The sequence below is a fragment of the Rattus norvegicus genome, chromosome 3 (genome assembly GCF_021556685.1).
Source record: "Rattus norvegicus strain SHRSP/BbbUtx chromosome 3, alternate assembly SHRSP_T2T, whole genome shotgun sequence".
In the NCBI taxonomy this organism is placed as follows: Eukaryota; Metazoa; Chordata; class Mammalia; order Rodentia; family Muridae; genus Rattus; species Rattus norvegicus.
In genome coordinates, this window is record NC_141536.1 from 57051627 (window position 1) to 57072404 (window position 20778).

The window sequence follows — 20778 nt, forward strand, 5'->3', positions numbered from 1 at the left end:
TAGATTTAGTAGTGTTCTCTAGGCATTGCATATTATTCTTATAATTTAAAATACAACAGTAATGGCACAGTATATAAAGCCATTTTCTGAAACTCAAGTAACCTAGGATTCTTTTCATTAAGTATGAATTATAAATTTTTTTAAATCTTAATTTTTTTTTAAATTTAACACTGGAAGAGTATTACTTACTACTTCAAGAAATAACTATCATTTTAAAGTACTTTTAAAATTCAACTCTCACGGCATGATTTAAGAAATGAGTAATATACTTTGCACAGAAATGATTCAAAAAAATCAATTAAATATTATCTACCTTCTGTATCAGAAGGCTCAGGATATTAATTACTGTGTAATACCCCTACTTTAAAAGTTAAGTTATAGTTATTACAAAGTACTTAGAACACTAAAAATCTCCAGATTCTAGCTTTGTTGTTGCTGAGGTTTTTTTTCCTTAGACTTATTTATTTCTTACTTTATATATATGGGTGTTTTGCCTGTATACATGCCTGATGGGTGGGTGCTGAGAACTCAACCCTGGTTCTCTCTTCAAGATCAAGTGCCTTTAACCTTGAGACATCACTCCAGCTCCTCACAATTATATTCTACCACACCAAGTCAGTACTAGTAAGGTGGTTCTACAATAAACAATACTAACATCCTGCTGGTTTGACCCAAAAAAAGTCTTTATACACCATCAATTCAAGGTAACAAAGAGTCGTTCCTTAATAGTCCGTTAAGAATCAAGGCTCCAAATGAGAATATTTCTGAGATTCCCTTATCAAGGATGACATAGGGGATATGGCAAATTATAGCCTCGTCTTAATTTTCACTCATTTTACTAGTCATAAAAAAGAATGCTGCCACATCTAATGTCAATGAGTACAAGAAAGGGCAACTCTATCATGTGCCTAAAAAAAGAAGAATTTGTCTCCCAAGTCCCTCTGCAGGCCAAACTCAATTCAACTTACTCTTCCCACATACAACATACCTCACCTCTACTGAGGGGTGCCTCAATACAGAAGAGAAGGGCCAGGCTACATAAACCTGGAAATTACACCTCTTTCAAACTTATATCCAGGTCTGTGGTTTCTTCAGCTACACAATTGAAAAAGTTACATCTGCTTGAGTTCCAAATGCCAGTGCCCAAACCACACCTTTCCCAAAACCTGTGCTTTGCCTTCAGTCTATCAGGTTTCTCTGATCTCTCAACTTAAAACTTCCCCAGACTTGGCAAGCAACACCTTTAGTGTCCTTTTCCTCTCTCCTAATTGAACTGAAAGGCAAACTGCTGAGTGACCTTACTCTTTCCTGTTGTAACAACGAGAGCGAGTGATGGTCATAACTGAGTGGATCCTCTCCAAAGGACTGACTCAATTATTTCCTAAAATGTTTTTTCCACTTCATCTCTAAGTAGCATTGCTGTTTCTAGTCATACTCCTTTAATCTCACTACTCAGAGGCAGGAATCTCATCCCTATTCAAAAATCTGGTCAATTCTTGTCTACTTCACCTCTTTCTCAGGAGATTGCTGGAGCCAATGGCAGCTAAACTATTGTTTCCCAAGCTCATCCGCTAAAACAGAGACAAGTCCTTGCTGCCTAAGTTTTTGCAACTAAGTTTTACCAAATGTTTCTCCTTTGCACATTACCATCTTTTAACAGTTGTTTACATTGAGCCAATGCTACACTTAAGGTTTTCTATAAGAATATATATCCTATCAATTTTTAATAAAGCAGGCTATAACTTAAGTAGGACCCAACAGATACATAATGAAAGTCACACATATAATTTCCAATTGTCAAGTCGGTAAAAAGCAGTAAAAGTTAACACTATTCCACTTAACCCATGATCAATATAAAAATTATTAATTTGAGCCAGGCAAGGTAGTTCATGCCTGTAACCAAAGCACTTTGTAGACAGAAACAAAAGGAACAGGACTTCAAGGCATTCTCACCTACAGGGTTCAAGGCTAGCCCAGGGCACATGAAAACTCTAAAACTGAAAAACAAACCTGAAATTTTTATACTCTATTTTAATAATCTTCTAAATTCAATTTATATTTTTCATATTTTAGTCTACACTTATTTCAAGCACTTAAAATCAAAGAGATCAATAATTCCTAAAACTACAATGGCTTAAAATAAAGATATATTTTTACTTAAATCTATCATGTAGGGCTGGAGAGATAGCTTGACGGTTAAGAGCACTGACTGCTCTTCCAGAGGTCCTGAGTTCAATTCCCAGCAACCGAATGGTGGCTCACAACCATCCGTAATGGGATCTGATGCTTTCTTCTGATGTGTCTGAGGACAGCTGCAGTGTACTCATACACATAAAATAAATAAATAAATAAATCTTAAAAAAAAATCTATCGTGTAACAGCTAGTGTTGTATTTCAAGCTTTCCTCACAAATCAATCATGATGGAACAGACATGTGTACCTTCAATCATCAAAGCATACTACACAACTGTACTCAACTTGGGTGTGCTGTGGGAAGAGCACGCAAAGCAGACAGCAGTCCTGACTACTACACTTTTTAGAGACTTTTTTTCACATCTGTTTGTTTGTCTGATTGTTTCTAAGACATTTGTCACCCTGACTGTCCTGGAACTTACACTGTAGAACCAGGCTGGCCTCAAACTCACAGAGATCTGACTGCCTCTGCCTCTTGAGTGCTGAGATTAAAGGCATATGTGTCACTACCCAACTAGACAGTTTTTTTTTTTAGTCATAATTTGAAACTTACTATTTTCAATGAATTTTATCCCAACTTTTCCTTTTCCCCCCTCAACACATAAACTTTTACTTCAGTGGTACAAGGTTTGATTATAGCAAGACTTAACCCCAAGATGAGAGAGGAGGAAGGGAGAGAGGTACAGAGGGTAGTAGAGGAAGGAAGTTAGGAGAAAAGGGAAACAATAGGTGAGGTTACAATCTATACTACATGGAACAACTGATTTACAACCAACTACATGACCCATGACCTAAGTAAGACACGCAAGATTCTTTACCAGGTAAAAATAGTTCCCTTTAACACAGGTTCTGAAGACTTACAAAGCCACAAGAAGATATTAACACAGCTCCAACACTATTCAAACAAAACCTCAATTTTCTTCACAACTTCTCTTACCAAGACTCTGAAAATTAGATGAAAAGTTACATCCATTCCTCAAAAGGAAAACAGAGAATTAGTTAAGCATTAATATACACCTGACAGCACACAGGAAGACAGCCAAAATTTCAAGGCCTGTCTGGACTACACAGCAAAACCTTGTCTCAGAAGGAAACAAAGTAAGGAGATGGGGTAGCACTAAAGACAGTTTTTTAACAATTTCCAACGGCTCACATTTCACACTAAAAATCAATTGTCTACTCACTCAAAATATAAAGATCAGTATCAGATTTTCAAGGAAGTTAAAAAGCCAGTGCTCTGGTCTCACAAGTGAGGCTGAACTCTCCCTTTCCTAGGAGTGAATGTTTGCCCTCTGCTCCATTTACAGATAACCATTTACAAAAGAATTGAGATATTTGAGGATTCATGGTAATGGCTGATTTTCAAGAAATACTAAGAATAAAAACTTATAAGTGTGGGTTTGGTCCTCGGCTCCGGGGGGGCGGGGGGGGAGAAAAAGAAAAAAAAAACTTGTAAGTAGTAAGGATTAAAAAAAAGCATCTTCAGACATTAATATATAGGATGCTATATATTAATTAGACGTGTTCGCTTCAAACAGCCATTAATTTTTCCTTGTAAACTTGAAGTTTAAAGGTTTATTTATTTTATGTGCTTTGCTTGTATGGATGCATATACAGTGTGTGTGTCCGTCTGCCTCTGGTACATGCATAGGTGTAGAGAGTGCTCCTGTCTTCCCTGGAACTACAGCTACAGGCAGTTTTAAGTTGCCATGTGAGTGCTAGAACTACACTCAAGTCCTCTGGTAAAGCTGTAGATGTTCTTCACTGCTAAATAAAGCATCTTTGTTTCCAGACTTTTGAGTGCTCTAACTTATAAGACTAAGATAATTTTAAAAGCACATAAATATGATAGTAGGCAATCGTGAAATTGCTTTAAAAAAAAAGATAATAAAGTCAAATTTCAATTGTGATGGTTTGTATAAGATGCCCCTTGAGTTCTTAGGCATTTGAGTACTTGGTCCTCAGGTGGTAGCACTGTTTAGAGACTAAGAAGGGTGGCCTTATTGAAGGTAGTCACTGAGGGTGGGTTTTAAGGTTTCAAAGACTGTCAGCATTCCCTATCCTCTGCTTTTCAGTTGAGCTCTCAGCTGTTCCAGTGGCCATGCCTAGATGCTGCCATCCTTAGCCCACCATAATGGACCCTTATCGATCTGGAACTGTAAACACAAGTAAACACTTCCTTCTCTATGTTGCCTTGGTCATAGTGTTTTATCAGAGTAGTAGAAAACTAATACACAAACCAACTCAAACCAAAACGCTCCACCACTGTTCTAAACTAAGCTTCTCATTGACAGATACCAAGGAAAGAGGAATCTTACACTAACCATCCTGACACAGCATCAGAGAAGTTACAGAAAATGTACTTAATTACCTTCATATACTGACAGCAGTTAACTTAAGGTCCCCAGTCTACCCTCAAAATTGTCTTCACCCAGGTCTCACATGCCTTTAACCCTGGCACTTGGGAGGGCAGAGGAATTTGAAGGGCAGAGTTTTGAAGCTAGCCTGGTGTACACAGTGAGTTCCAGGACAGACAAACTACATAGAGAGACCCTGTCTCAAACAGAAACTTGTTAGATCCTTATAAGATCTTTAAAAATTCTGTGTGTTCATCTGTGTTAAGTTTATGTGCACTACCTGTGTGAGGGTGTTGGATTCACTGCAACTGGAGTTAGAGGCAACTGTAAGCTACATGATATGGTGCTGAGGACTGAACTCTGGTCCTCTGCAAAGCACTAAGCACTCTAAACCACCGCTACCGCAGCTCCACCTGCACCTCCACCCAACCCTATCTTCTTTGTCACTTACCTTCTCTCCTGACTTCAAGAATATAACTTCTATTTAATTGTTTATATTCTAGACTCAGTGTCCTCACTTCTATTACCAGTCATTTCAAGGCAACAAATTACTTGTCACAACCAGATTAAGATACTCTTTAAACTGTCAACAATATCGGATTCACCCACCCTATAAATTCACTGTTTCAATACCTAATACTCTTACTTCCTTTGACTTTATCCTATGTAACTGAAACAGCCTTCTACCTTTAGTACTAGCTTCTTCTAGTTCCAATTTATTCCCGAAGTGTTTTCCAGCATTCATTACTCATGTTACTCCTCTTCAAACCGTTGCAATCCTAAATTAAAAAATAATACATTTCTAAGTCAGGCGTAGTGTCACACGCCTTTAATCCCAGCACTGGTTTATAGAGCAAGTTCCAGGACAGCCAGGACTAAATAGTAAGACCCTGCCCCTACCCCTACCCCCAGAAAAGATAAATTTCTTACCACTAAAATTCAGTGTTCCACTCCTATCCAATTTTACTGTGAGACAGCTCAATAGGTCTATGTTCATGCAGCCCATCCCTGTATCAGATATGAAGAACTGATTTCCACAGATTGCCCTCACCATCACATTCATGGCAGTGGAGTACATGCACACACAGAAAATAGTAACACCATCCCCCTCCTCCAACAAGGTTTCTCTCTAGAGTCCTGGCTGTCAAACTCATTCTGTAAACTAGGCTGACATTGAACTCAAGAGATCTGCCTGCTTTTCTGCCTTCCAAGTGCTGGGATTAAAGGTGTGTGCCACCGCCACCTGGCTAATAAATATAAGTTACTAGTTATAAGAAGTCCCACAAAATTAACCCAGGAGCATACTTTTGCATTTTTTCCCTTGAACAGGTCTTGCACCAGATTTCTCACAGAAACTTAATTTGCATATTACATCTTACACATCATTTGGTGGCTGGAGTGGAAAACAGGAAGAAATGATTAAACTGTCTCCAGGGCGGGCATACCTGTAATGTTAGCACTCATGAGGCAGAGGCAGGATGCTTCATAGTTTAAGGCCAACCTGGGTTATACAAAGAGTACAATGAGACCTTATCTCAAAAACACCAACCAACCGCCCAAAGCAAAACATAAGGAAAAAGAAAGCCCACGCTGGAGAGATGGCTCAGCCTTTACAGGTTAGGTTCACAACCAACAATGCAGGAAATAAAAGGCCTGCTTGCTGAACAGGCTCCTACATCTTTTCACTCACTAGTAAGTATCTTGCCATAGTATCTCTCTTAGAATACAGACTTCCTCATTAAAGTTCTGCCTTCTCCCTATCAACTAAAAAAACCTCTTCATTTGTATCATATAACTTAGTAACTTGCCAGTTACACAACACTATTGAGGACAACTTCATACTGTATAACTGGCTCACAAATCAGCAAACTAGAGAATACAAACATGTACCTAGTCCTCTTACAGATCACCCAGTGATGAAAAAAGAACTATTTATTTGACCAAACATTCTTTTAAAACAAACCTTTCCACCCTCAAGTTTGTTGAGCCCTTTCTCTGTATTTATTCAAATAAGACAACCAAAATGTAAGACTCATAGGTTTTTATAAAAATGAGCTTTCTCCTTCAGATATAAGAACCAACACTTTAGTCTATTATGAACGACTACTTCTACCCAAAACTCAACAACTACTTTCTTCAAAATACAAGAGACAAACCAGTACAGAGTCTGTCTACTAGAACAATCCATCTGGCAAGATTTTCACAGGTAATAAAATTCTCCCACTTTTAAGCCAAGTTCACAGTCACACACTGCCCAAAATATTACTAGGAACAAGATTCACTAACCTGAGCATTACAGATTCCTCCCAACAGAATTAAAATCTCATCTTTTTTTTTTTTTTTTTAAAAAGACTTTATTACAGATGGTTGTGAGCCATCATGTGGTTGCTGGGAATTGAACTCAGGACCTCTGGAAGAACAGTCAGTGCTCTTAACCACTGAGCCATCTCTCCAGCCCCCAAATCTCATCTTTTAACAACTTTTGCATAGCCCAAAATGTCTACTCACACATGAGGTAAGATAAAGCTGAAGGCACGGCTCAGTAGTTAAGATAGCCGCTCTTCTAGAAGACTGAGATTTGGTTCCCAGCACCCTCATGGTGGCTCACAGCCATTTGTCACTCCACATTCACGAAACCCAAGGCCTTCTAACCTCTTCAGGCACCAAGCATGAGCATGGTGCACACATACAGGCAAGTAAAACACTCCTGCACATTAAAAAAAAAAAAAAAAAAAAAAAAGACTACCACTGATAATGGAACAGCTATAGCTTGTAATACCACAATCTGTTGTAATTCAGGAGGAGGATATATGTCCAGACATGTCAAGAGAACACGCAGGCACGGTAATGTCTGTGAATTTACCCTTATACTAGGGAGCCTATGGGTATAAAAATAGGTAGTAACAAGGTCAAATACTAGGAAGGAAAAGATCTTGCTTTATAAAGATGATACAGCAGGGCAGTGGTTGCACTTGCCTTTGATCCCACTTGGTAGGCACAACTGGCAGATACAAGGCCAGCCTGTCTACAGAGTGAGTAAGTTCCAGGACAGCCAAAGGTACAAAGAAACCCTGGTTGGGGGGGGGGGGAGCACTTTTCAATTTATTCCATCTTTTTGTTGATTTATTTTTGTTTTGTTTTCTGTTTCCCCCACCCAAGAAGACAGGGTTTCTCTGTAGCCCTGGCTGCCCTCAAGCTCAGAGTCACCTGCCTCTGTCTCCCAAGTGTTGGTATTAAAGGCATACACCACCACCTCCACCACCAAAGAGCTGTTTCTAAAATTTTATTATTTTATAAACTTTATTGTTTAAAAAGTATAAATAAAATATCACATACCAAAATTTAATATCACACACCAAAACTAACTAGGCCCAAAATCTACATACGATTCAATGAATTTATATGTAATTAATAATGTTAAAAATAGAAGCTGGGGGTTGGGGATTTAGCTCAGTGGCAGTAGCAAGCACAAGGCCCTGGGTTTGGTCCCCAGCTCCAAAAAAAAGAAAAGAAAAAAAAAAGAAAAAAAAAGAAGCTGTCAAGTTTCACATTAAATTTTACACTTCTAGTACTGAATATTTTATCCATCACCACCAAGAACAAAAAAATCCATGACAGAATTAGAATCTGAAAAACAATTAGTTTCATATCCTCTTTCAGAACTCATGTCAATTATTTGTATTCACTCCTTCCTCATCCCTTGATGAGCTTTTCTTCCCCCCCCCCCCCCCCCCGGAGCTGGGGACCGAACCCAGGGCCTTAGCAAGCGCTCTACCACTGAGCTAAATCCCCAACCCCTTGATGAGCTTTTCTTGTTCTATTTTCTTCATTCATGCTATATGTACCCACAGGTACACTCGTGTGTGTGTGTGTGTGTGTGTGTGTGTGTGTGTGTGTATACATTTATATTACTCAATTCTAAAGGAAAATTTAAAAGAATTGCAGAAAAATAGTTTTTAAACTTCTTCTGTAGTCTTGTAAACTTGTGTTTTATGTGAGTATTTCTATTAAAATATGAGTATGTCAGCCAGAGATAGTAATAAACACTTTTAATCCTCCACTCAGAAGGCAGAAGTGGGAGCACCTCTATGAGTTCAAGGCCAACCTGGTCTATATAGATAAACTCTAAGACAAAAACAAAATCTACCAAACAAACAAAAAGAAAGAAAAAGTAGTATGTCTAAAGAATTAAAAGTACTAGAAAGAGAAAAAGTCAAGTGTGGAAGATACAGTGTTTTCCAATTTCATAGCAGACTCCACAAGCCAGACTAACAAAATGAGAACATCGAGGAGGAAGCATAGCTTACAACATACAATCAAAAATCCTGGATAAAGTTTCTACTAAGGAATAAAGACTAACGCTGTACCTGCGCCTCAAATTATACCTGCGCTATAAATAACTAGAAAAATGGACTGGAGAGATGGCTCAGCAGTTAAGAGTACTGACTGCTCTTCCAGAGGTCCTGAGTTCAATTCCCAGCAATCACATGGTGGCTCACAACCATCTATAATGGGATCCGATGCCCTCTTCTGGTGTGTCTGAAGACAGCGACAGTATTGTACTCAAATAAAAAGTGAATAAAAAATATTAAAAAAAAAATAACTAGAACAATACACTATCACTCAAAAGAGTTCCCAATACTAAAACTACTCATTTTATAACTCTAATTTCTTCAAGCAACCATCTCATACCCTCTTTCCCAAATGTGTGATATCTGTCCTCCTACCATCTAGTTTCTATTAAAAAAAAAAAAAAAAAAAAAAGTTGGTTTTTTTTTTTGTTTTTTTTTGCTTTGTTTTGGCCAGATTGTTTTTAATCAACTCATCTGTTAGGGAAGACATCCCTCCCCAGTCACAACAATCACAATATGACTATCTCACTACTACATCCAACCCTATGCCTGTATCCTACATTATCCTGCTTGTCTACTTAAACATGGTTGTTCCACTATGCCTTCTTTCTGGCATCACAAGTCCCTTTCCAACCACCATCTACTTCTGTTTCAGTAACCTTCCTAACAGGAAATTCCTTGGCCTGTAATTACACTACTTCCTAAGTAGGTATTAAGTTAGTAGTTAGGCTGTGTTGTATTAGATTCCTTGATCTCTAAAACTGCTGAGTCAATGGCTTGAGTTTCACTTTAAAAAAAAAAAAAAAAAATCAGGGCTGGAGAGATGGCTGAGCAGTTAAGAGCACTGACTGCTCTTCCTGAGGTTTTGAGTTCAATTCCCAACAACCACATGGTGGCTCACAGCCATCTGTAATGGGGCCCTCTTCTGGTGTGTCTGAAGACAGCTACAGTATGCTCATAATTTTTTTTTTAAAGGCTGGAATAAAGGTTTAGTTAAAAGGTTTTTGTTTTTGAGGACTTTTTAGACAATTACAAAGCACTGGTTTGGGGGTTTCTCCAGTAATTTAGAAAACTGACATTGAATTCTTATCTACCCAAACTAAAATGTTATACAAGGGCATACTTTTTATGCATTTTCACCTAAGTATCTATGTCTAAACAGATAAAACCTTTTTACTCTGAGAATTTCTTTCTCTTCCTACCCATCCTTCTTTTAATGCTGAGGATCAGGGCCTTGTGCGTGCTAAAATGCCATATATACTATTAAACCCAGCTTTCACTTCCCCATCTTGCCACCTAAAAAGACAATAAACAAAAGGTCTTCCTAATAACCTAATATCACTGGGGCTTGGGAAATAGCTCAGCCAGTAAAAGGTCCACAGCACAAGCATTAGGACCCAAGTTCAGATCCCTAATACCCACATAAAAAGAAAAAAGTAAAGCAGGGAGAGGTGAGGGGAGCCAGACAGCGTCCCATGTGGTTGTGACCTTAGGAAAGGGGTAGTAACAAAGATCCTTTGAGGCTCACAGCCACCCATTCTAACCAAGCAGTAGGCACCAGACCCACAGACTGTCTCAAAAATCAAAGAAAATAGGTTAAGGTGGACCTTACCATCATCAAGAAAGAAATTCAACATCAACCAACCTCTGCATTCATATCTACAATATCCATACCTACAAACATACAGACTTAATATTCTCCAAATGAAATTATACTATCTTTTATTACTTGCTTCTGGACTACCTATCAAAAAATAAATCCTGCCTTGCATTTAAGCTAGTGTTTCTATTCAATAACATCTGAAGGTAACTTCTTGGAAGCATTCAATGTATCCCAGCCTAGTTTCATAATCAACACAAGTCCAAAATATGTGTCCTGCATGGTGGCTCATGTCTGTACCCCAACACATGAGAGGCTAAAGAACAAGGACTGATATATGACTACACTGAAAACTACTGAATTGTATGTATGCTTTAAGACAAGTTGTGTATGTGGATTATACTTCAGAATCTTTATAAATACCTCAGCTTGTGTCTTAAGATGTCTGTCACAAGTAGTTCTTACACAAAAGGATTAAATGCAAAGCCTGCTGTATGCTAACCACTGAGCAACACCCCCAGTCTAGGATTCTCTTTTTAACTTCTTAAATAGGACTGCAGTTCACAAAAACATTTTGTTCATATTAAAATTTCCATGATGTCTGTCTCTCCCCACCCCTTCACACTCAGAGTTGTGGGGACACATAAAACTGAAAAATAGGATAGGAGAGATGGCTCAGAGGTTAAGACCAAGATTCAATTCCCAGCACTACATGACAGCTTACAACTGTCTGTAGAAATTCCAGTCCCAGGCCTCCTGACATCCTCACAGACATATTCACAGGCAGAATTCCAATGTATATAAAAAATAAAATTAAATCACAAAGAAATACCTTTAAAAAGTAGAAAAATAAATCTTAAAAGAGTGCCTGCCTATGCATGTATCAGGCCCCAGGCTTAAACTCCAGAATCAAGTAAATAAACAGCTAAACAAACTCATCACATTAGAACCACCGAACGGTTTAGGAAGATATACTTGCCAAACAAAAGTCTTGTAAGGAAAGAGAAAACAAGCTAGGCATGGTCTGAAGCAGAAGGGTCTGCAAATTAAAGCCCAGCCTGCCTTACACCACAATGGTTTGCACATCACTCGCCTACAGTAACACACAGAGAATAATTTTTTAAAAGCTATTACCTTTTAAAGTTATGCAATGTGCAAGAGTTGGAAATTTTGTAAACGTTTTTTTACTGAGTTATCAAGTAGGCTTTCAGGGAAACCCTTAATTTGTTTTTAAAAAGTACAGTCATTAAGAATACAATAAACATTTATACAGTTTAAAGGATTTTTTCTTTATACATGTGTACCTGTGTCTGCATGTATATGCACTCACACGAATGTGCAGGGCTTACAGAAGCCAGGAAAAGATGCCAGGCCTTTAAGAGCTGGAGTTACAGGTAGTTGTGAGTCACCCAACAAGCTGGGATCAGAACTAGTGCTCACGTACAACAAGTGCTCTTAACCACTGAGTTAAGATGCCTCTAGTCTTGAGTTTAAAATTTAACCATCAGTCAGTGTGACATGAAAACCAAGTAACTTTTTAATATTAGGAAAAAGATTGCTGAATGGATTCTCAGGCTCTCTAGAAGTTTACAGATCAAATTTTGAAAAATTCTATTCTAAAATCTGTTAATAGTGGTGCACACCTTTAATCCTAGCACTCAGGAAGCAGATGGAGGCAGATCTGAGTCTGAGGCCAGCTGATGCTACAGGAAAACCTTATGTCAAAAAAATAAAAATATTTAAAAATTTTAAAAAATTATATATATATATGTATACACACACGCACATACACATATGTGTATATACATACACACACATATATACACATATATACACACATACATTTATTTTAGAGAGAGAAAGGAAAATTTTATTCTAACTAGTTTCAGAAAACCCAGATACAATAATTTCTAAACGAAAATCTGAAATCCAAGGATAAATTCATCTTTCTAGGCATATATAACAAATTTGTAAGAATACAAAGGAGAGAGAATGGGAAAAGGCATTCATTAAAAGTGATGATAGGGGGTTGGGGATTTAGCTCAGTGGTAGAGCACTTGCCTAGGAAGCGCAAGGCCCTGGGTTCGGTCCCCAGCTCCGAAAAAAAAAAGAAAAAAAAAAAAAAAAGTGATGATAGAAATTACTTCAATTCAATTCTGTGCCCCAATTCAAGACTTTAGAAGCAGACTGGAAAGTTTAAACAGTATAACCTCCACAGATATCTAAATATGAAGTAGAAGAATTAAAGTTATAAAAGGAATTAGTGCAAAACAAAAATATTCTTTGTTATCTAAACAAATAACATTAATAAGTAACGATGATGCTACTTTTTAAGCTTCATTAGTTGTGCTTGCAAAACATTCAATGAATAGACCTGAAACATCTAGAATATATACTTATCAATAGCTATCTCTGACAACCAAATTTAATGGCCACATCACAAAAAAATAAATAAATAAATAAATCAAAGAATGTTGGGTGTACATAGTTTCTATTTCTAGTTCATAGTTGTTCTGTCTAACATCTACATTTTACACAGAGATGAAATGGACTCTGCCAGAGAAAAACAGCTAAGTCAAAATCACATACCTAGGGGCTGAGACAGCTAAGTACTCTCAAGCCCCAGAATCATGCTTTATTATGCCAACCTGATACTCCACCCAAATAAAATATATACTACATTTAATTCAGCCAGACATGGTGTCACAAACCTTGAATCACAGCACTGAGGAGACAGAAGTAGGCATATCTGAGTCCAAAGCCTGCTTAGTCTACATAGCAAGTTCCAGGCTAGCCTTGGACTAACTACTCTTTTATTCCCTCTCCATAATATAGAAGTCAAATTCATACCATACCAAGACCAATAGGCATTCTCCTGCCAAATTAAAGAAATAAAAATGTATGATGCTTGATAGTACCAATCAGATGTTAAAACAAGTAACTGTTGTAAAAAAGAAAACTATTACCAGTACAGTAGAAAATCTTTGACTTCAAATAAACAAAGTTTCAAAAAGAATTTGGAAGATACTATGAAGCCCCCTATATATAAACACAAGGATATAGCAAAGTCCTCCTGTGTATTACCATTGCACTCTGAGTGACATATCATTAAGACTCACCTGCAGGACTGTCGGCATTCTCTCCTGGGTGTAGCTGTATACCAGTAGAATCTATAGAATTTACTGTAACTGTCTGTAGATTTGGCAACTGACCAGTGCTTAGACTAACTGGAGTTGAAGTCAAGGCTCCACCTGCTGCAACTTGACCAAGTGTGAGTGTCTGAACAGGCGTCAAAGTAATTTGTTGGGCAGCGGTATTCTGTATTTGCAAATTCTGCAAGTTCTGGACCCCTTGTACTTGAAATGTTTGCCAGGTTATCTGTCCAGAAGGGGTCACTGTCTGTGCCTGAATTAAAAAAGTTCCAGGATTCAGCTGCAACTGAAGGTTTTGCAAAGCCTGTTGTGATATATTTTGACCACTGGCTTGCACGCCATGGATTGTCTGTGGTGTAATACCTTGCACAATTTGGGCTTGACTGGTTGGCTGTTGAGAATCTTGAAGTTGTAGATGTTGTACAACAGGCTGTGCTGTAGAAACCTGAATATTCTGAGCCTGTGTCTCTTCAGAAACAGGCGACTGGATATAATTTCCCTGAAGATCTGAAGAATGGACTTGCCCACTAGTAGTAGTCAAGCTATTTGTGTTTTGCTGTAATATACCTGTACTATCTATTGTAACAGGCAACTGTGATGAAGAGGATGTTGGCACAAATAAATCTGTATCAGCATTAGTTTCATTAACATCAGGAGAAACCCGCTCACCAGTCCTTTCTGAATTGTCTGAACTATCCATAGCTTGTCCTGTGTTTATCAAATGTCCATCGGCATTAATGCCTGCAGTCATTGTCTGAGAACTTCCCGAGAGTCCCAAAGAATCTAGATCGACACTATTGATTGGTACAAAGGTAATATTTCCTGGCAGACCAAGAGGCACATTAGCAACTACTTGAGTTTGGCCAGGAAATGATGAGCCACCAATTGCAACTCCCTGAACCTGGACTTGACCAGTCTGTGGTATGAGATTCTGGATATTAGCAGGAGGTGTTCCAGAGGCAAGTAAGGTTTGATTAGAGCCAGGAATGATCTGAATTTGGCTGCTTTCTTGATTTATACCCCCATTATCTGAGGAGCCTGTGAAGCCAATCTGAACCTGCTGAGCGTCTGTTGACTGAATCTGTGGTATTACTTGATATTGAACATTGGACACTGTACCATTTGATGAATCTGATCCTGGTGCAACTGAAAATATTTGTTGATTCTGCAAATTCTGAAGGGGAAGGACATACTGCCCACTTGAAGTAGCAGCACCTGGAATCTGTACTAGATTACCAGCTTCATCTTTTATAGTCGTAGGTGTAGCTGACAAAACCTCCCATCGGTTTGGTGCTCCTCCTAACTGTGCAGAAGCCAAATCACCTGTCTGGATGAAGAAAACAAAAATGTTGTGATGTATTATTTGTGACAGCTTAATCCAATTTGCAAAAAACCTCACCTGGTTTAAATTCTACTATGTGAAAAATAAAAGCCATCTTAACACAAGAGTTCTAACACAAAAGCAGCATTATACATACCATAATAATTTTCATTTCTTAATGTAAGTCATTAAAAGCATAATACATCCTATTTAAATGGGCATATGTCTTGATCAGAATATTCTAGATTACATTACAGCCACACTTTTTGGTAGAGGTGGGCAAGGTCTCACTATGTTTGTTGCCCAAATTCATCTTGAAACTCACATATTCACATAATTCTCCCATCTCAGCCAAATCTGCTGAATAAACTGGAACTACATAGGTGCACATACAGTGTCTGGCAATAATGCCTGATCTTTTAATCACTCACCTACAGTCTTTAAACTGTATAAAACAGAGGGGCATAAGCAAGATTATAAACAGGACAGAGTACAAAGACTATTCAACTCGCTAAAAATATTTAAATAAGCTGGCTTATTTAAACAATTTTAGTATTTAAATTTTAATATTTAAATAATCCTGATTCTTGGGAGGCAGAGGCAAATGAATATCTTTAGTTCAAGGCCAGTCTAATCTATAATGCAAGTTTTAGGACAACCAGGGCTACAAAAAGAAAGCCTGTCTCAAAAAACAAACAAAACAAAAAAACTTTAAATAAACTCAGATCAGATAGAAAACACCTGTAATGACAACACTCTGGAGACAGAAGCAGAGGACTGCCTCAAGTTTAAGACTAGCTTGGGCTATTAAGGCAAGCCTGGGCTATATAACAAGACTTTTTAAATGATATCAGGCACTATAGGGGGAAGAGGGAGTCACAAACAGCATGAAGTCTGTTACCAAGTCATGTGAATTAGGAGAGCAAATCTATTGTTATTGCTATGTCATAAAACTAAAAACACTCAAGTTTATGATGTGTAAACCACCAAACAACATATTTTTTTCTTTAGGGTGGTGAGGGAAGGAAGGGTTAAGACTTTTAAAAAACAAAAACCCACTTAGCAGCTGGGTGATGTTAAGGCTCCTCCTATCTATAATCCCAGCACAGGGAAGCTGAAACAGAGGATCATCTAAGGCCAGCCTGGGCTATCAAGTAAGGCCTTGTCTCAAAGAAAAACAAAACTTAATGAGAAAAAGGGATTGCCCTCATGACTACACAGAAAAATAGCTAAGTCTATGAAGTCTTACTACCAGGTAAGTACTGGAGAATAAAGAATGTGACTGTATCTATTACTCTGAAATTGCAGTAGAATACGAAGCATACATGTTTTACATCTGTAACCCAGAAGAATCTGAGCTGTCATTCCCTAGAGTTTATAGATTCAACATTTAAAAAAAAAAAAAAAAAAAAAGTCCTACATGGCAAGGTCAACAAATAGATTCCTTTAAGGGAATAAAAATAGCAATATCTGACATTTGGGCTTTTCTTTTATATGCCAAATACCACAGTTCGTGCTTTTAAAGCAATCCTGTGATAGACACTATTATAACATCTATACTTCATAGATGAGGAATGAGAGAGACAAGGCACACAGTTATCAAACAGCAGACAATACTAAGGGTAACCCCACTTCTAGAACCCAAAGTCCTCTCAACTATTGTTATGCTCACCCCTCTAATGACCAGGAGTAAAGTATACTAAGGCCAATTATAAAATAAAGACACTGGAAAGAAGACCATATATTATTTACCATCAAAATAAAGCCATTATGACCTCGTTTTGTTCCAGATTTATTTGTGATTTTCAATAACTCTGTATATCACTGGACAATGAAAAATACAAAAAAGTTTGTCCAGCAATGTCAAAGTAGATATATGACTGAGAATCAAGGAATCTTTAGATGAACCAAAACAGTATATCCATTTCTTATGAAGTACTATTTGAGGGCAAGTCTAGTTTATAACTTACACTAACTTCTGTGGAAAATTTTTTACAACAGTATTTAACTTTTTTTTATGGTCACAGATCCCCTTTGAGAATATATAAGACATTAACAAATTCACTACACAACTTTCATGCAGTTGAAAAGTCTGTATTTCAACAAATGAACCACAGTTCTTTTCTGTCTTAATGCAACATTTAAGTGCATTTGTGAAGATGAAATAAGAATGTACAAGCGAATGTACAAGCAAAATAAAAATCTTTGTCCACAAATGGTCACAATTTTATGCAAACAAGCATAGACACATGCTAATACAAGTGTGAAAAGTGGCATACACTAGTCATACAATCAAAGCACAATGTGGGAACAGAAAGGATGGGGGGGTGGGATCACCCACACTAATTCTGAAGTCATATTAGAATGTAAATTTTCACTTTGGTCAGTTAAAGGCATTAATAAAGATGTTGAGATGATAAAATCCACAAGATAAAAACTAACTTAAAAGAATCCAAGAGGATCCACAAGTATTATATTCAGACAAAAACAATGAGGACCCTTCTATCAACTTGTAAATGGCTTTGCAGACCATGCTAAATTGTTCAAACTTTTTATTCTGTAGAGAGTAAATGAAAACTATACAAGGTTTATAGGGTTTATAAGCAAGTAAATGGTGCAATCACATCTGTATTTATAAAAAGAAACTAAAGGTTCAGTGAAGGAGACTGAAATAAATAAAGAAAATGAACCCACTACAAATCTCCAGGCCTGAACTCAAACATAAAAACTTAACTTCAACGTTTATATCAAAGATCAGGCACTGAAGTCAGTTTTGGTCAATTCTAATTTAGAAATGAAATTATAACCAGAAGTAATCTTTCCAAACATAAACAATTTGTTTTATTTCAGTCTTTTGGCATTTTAAGTAAATTGATATTTACTTAATCTATTGTATATTTATGCAGTAATTAAATCTGCATAAAATGAACAAAATCCATTCATTATCTTAAGTTATTGTTCAACTGAAAATCAACAGTCAATTTTTTAGTTTGCACTAAATTCACAAACATTCTTGGGTTATTTAGAGAATATAGTACTTTGTCATATGCTAATTTTACAAAACTGTATTTTGTCCATTTTCTTTTAAAAATGACAAATGTATGACACCTAAAGATATATAGATAGGCAATTTTTTACAAGAGTAATAATTAATTAGGTATTTAGCCATTAGTAAGCATCTTTCTAGTCAATAAATTCCTTAACTGTAAACAGCTACTCAAGTACAAGTCTGCACAAACACTGCCCATGTCACCCCTTCAGAGCTAAATAAACTACAGTGCCAACAACTTCCAAAGAATAAGCAGTTAAATGAAGGGAGAAATCTGCATATCCAAGGCAAAATATATTAAAACTTTTGTGAATAATCCTAAACTGAAAAGCATAAAAAATATATATATTTAAGGCCAGGTACAGTTATTTATACCTAATTCCAAACATTTGGCAGAACCTCACATTTGAGGCCAACCTAGGCATTATGTACATAAATGCATGTATATGTGAAGTCCTTAACTGAAAAAGGAAAGCAAACCACATACACATAAGTATATATATGCTCACAGATATACACCTATAAACAAAGCATTTAAGTCCAAGTTATCATTAATTACTAAAACTGAATCAGGTTTTAAAAATACCCATTAGATATCTGAAACAAAAATCAATGTATAGTTATGAATAAATATATATTAGTTTCAAACAAAATTACAGAAAGATATATATATATATATATATATATATATAGAATGAAAGAAATCATCAGTAAAACTGACTTTTAGATATGAGCACCTAAGGAACTATAAACATCAATTTTAAACCTACTTATGTAATTCCTCAATGAGCAAATTCCAGATAGTCCAAACATTACAAAGTCTGAAGTTTGAAGCCCTTTCCTTCATAAAAGAAGTTCCACCAACATACCAATGGAAAAGATCAAGTACACTAAATACCAAACAGAGAAGGGATAAATTAGAAAGTCATCTAATACCAAAGGCAGTAACTGGTGAGACCTTGGGTTGGCTTAGGTGCCTGATAACCCTCTATGTAAGTTTCCAGATAAAACTAAGTCTCAGTAATTCTAATATTCTTATTAGAAAATTAACAAGAAAAACATCATCTAACATCACAGTTGACGCTGTAAAGTTGTAAGGAGGCACTGTTCATTCTTCCTTGGTGTATACACATAACAAGGTGAAAAGGACCATAATCTAGGCCTTGGGTGATTGTGGCACACCCAGTGATGTTGTTATAGCAACTCATGACATGGGCATTCTCCAATGCAACCAGGCATAAAAATGACGGGTGGAGACTGAAGGAGAAGAAAAGATCATGGTCTGTCTGTCTGTCTTCTTAGACTGCACCAGTGGGAAGGGAAAAGATATTCTCACTGCATTTTGAAAGAATGGTTAACTTCTTAGACCCCATTAATGGCTTTATTAATGGCCAGAAGGGTGTAACTGAAGACCAGAACAAGTGTGAAACTAAGGTGGAGGCACACACATTCTGGTGCAGACACTCAATAAAATTTCATCACAACTCAGACGGCAATGGCACTGTATGGCTTCCCTACCCCCAGTCAGTATGTAGGGGTGGAATGGAAACCAAGGCTTTGCAAACGCTAGGTAAGCACTGTCTGCCACTGTTACATCCTAGCCCTGTAAGGTCTTAATGGTAAAGCTCCCTCTCTTGAAATGAAAGTATTCACTTTTTAAATGTGCCAACATTTACCTGCAAAACTAATGGGCATTGAATTTATAACTTAAATGGGTGATTCTTATAATATTTTTTGTATAGTTTATTGCCCAAAAGCACAAATAAAATAAAGTATCCACAAGGTCATGACTGTAATTTGGACAATATACATAGAGATCTCATCTCCTAATAATAAAATACAAAGGAACTTTGCTGTATCATCTTTGGATGCCCATATTATAGGTCATCATAGATGAAACCACTGGGACTGTCTCAAGTTTTAGCCCTGGACACCCTTGGCTAGGATCCTCTCTATTACAAGTTCTAAACTCGAATGGTAAAACAATTCTCTAGTGAACACTGCTTCTCAAGGTACTTATCATCTTGACATACCAAGCTAAATTGCCATTAGGCTGAACTTCTGCACTTGACAGAACACTTTAACTATCTTGAACTAGAGCCTAGATCAGAAAATAAACATTAATGGAAAAACTGACAAAACTCAAAATCTGTAGCTCCTAATGTTAGTGATACACAGACTTGAAAACTGTGCCACAATAGATAGCACTGGGGAAACCAGGTGAAAGGTAATGTAACTAACACTAGATTCCCTGCTCGCTGTACATCTAAAAACGGTCCACAACAAGACACTCCAATAACAGTAATTGTCAGTAATTTGTGAGTACTTAAAATATATTGAAATATAGTCTTAAATGTTGAAAATATCCTAATAAATTCATCTGAATTCATTTTTAGACATTCTGAAAAACTTTAAATCACTTTGAAGCTGGAAATTAATTTTTTTCCCATTAGTGTTCACACAAAGACTGCTCTCATGTTTTTCACCTTATTCAACTTTCAGCTCAGTTTATTTCAACTTTGCTCATAGTGAGAAATTTGGAAGAACTCAGATTTATCAGGCAATAAACATGCACAAAATCTAAGTTTAGGGGCTTCTCTAGCAAACTGTACTTTCATATTATTACTTTTACGAATAAATTCAGACTGTCCGCGCTCATCAGGCAGGAAATGGATGTTCTTAGTACTGAGGAAAGTTGAGAGATGCCTAAAGAAGCCTGAGGACATGACACAGACAGGTCTGGAGCCCTGTGGT

At 37.0% G+C, this 20778-nt stretch overlaps 1 protein-coding gene across 4 annotated transcripts in view; it reads right to left on the bottom strand.

Annotated features, from left to right (window-relative positions):
* Sp3 (Sp3 transcription factor) overlaps window positions 1–20778 on the bottom strand; it is a 45191-nt gene that overhangs the window by 21001 nt on the left and 3412 nt on the right. For all 4 annotated transcript variants that reach the window (XR_015683265.1, NM_001427405.1, XM_087653663.1 and 1 more), the window contains 1 exon segment: window positions 13622–14981. Coding sequence is in view for 3 of the 4 variants with exons in the window: in NM_001427405.1 (NP_001414334.1) it covers window positions 13622–14981 (1360 nt within the window). In the remaining variant the exon portion in view is untranslated.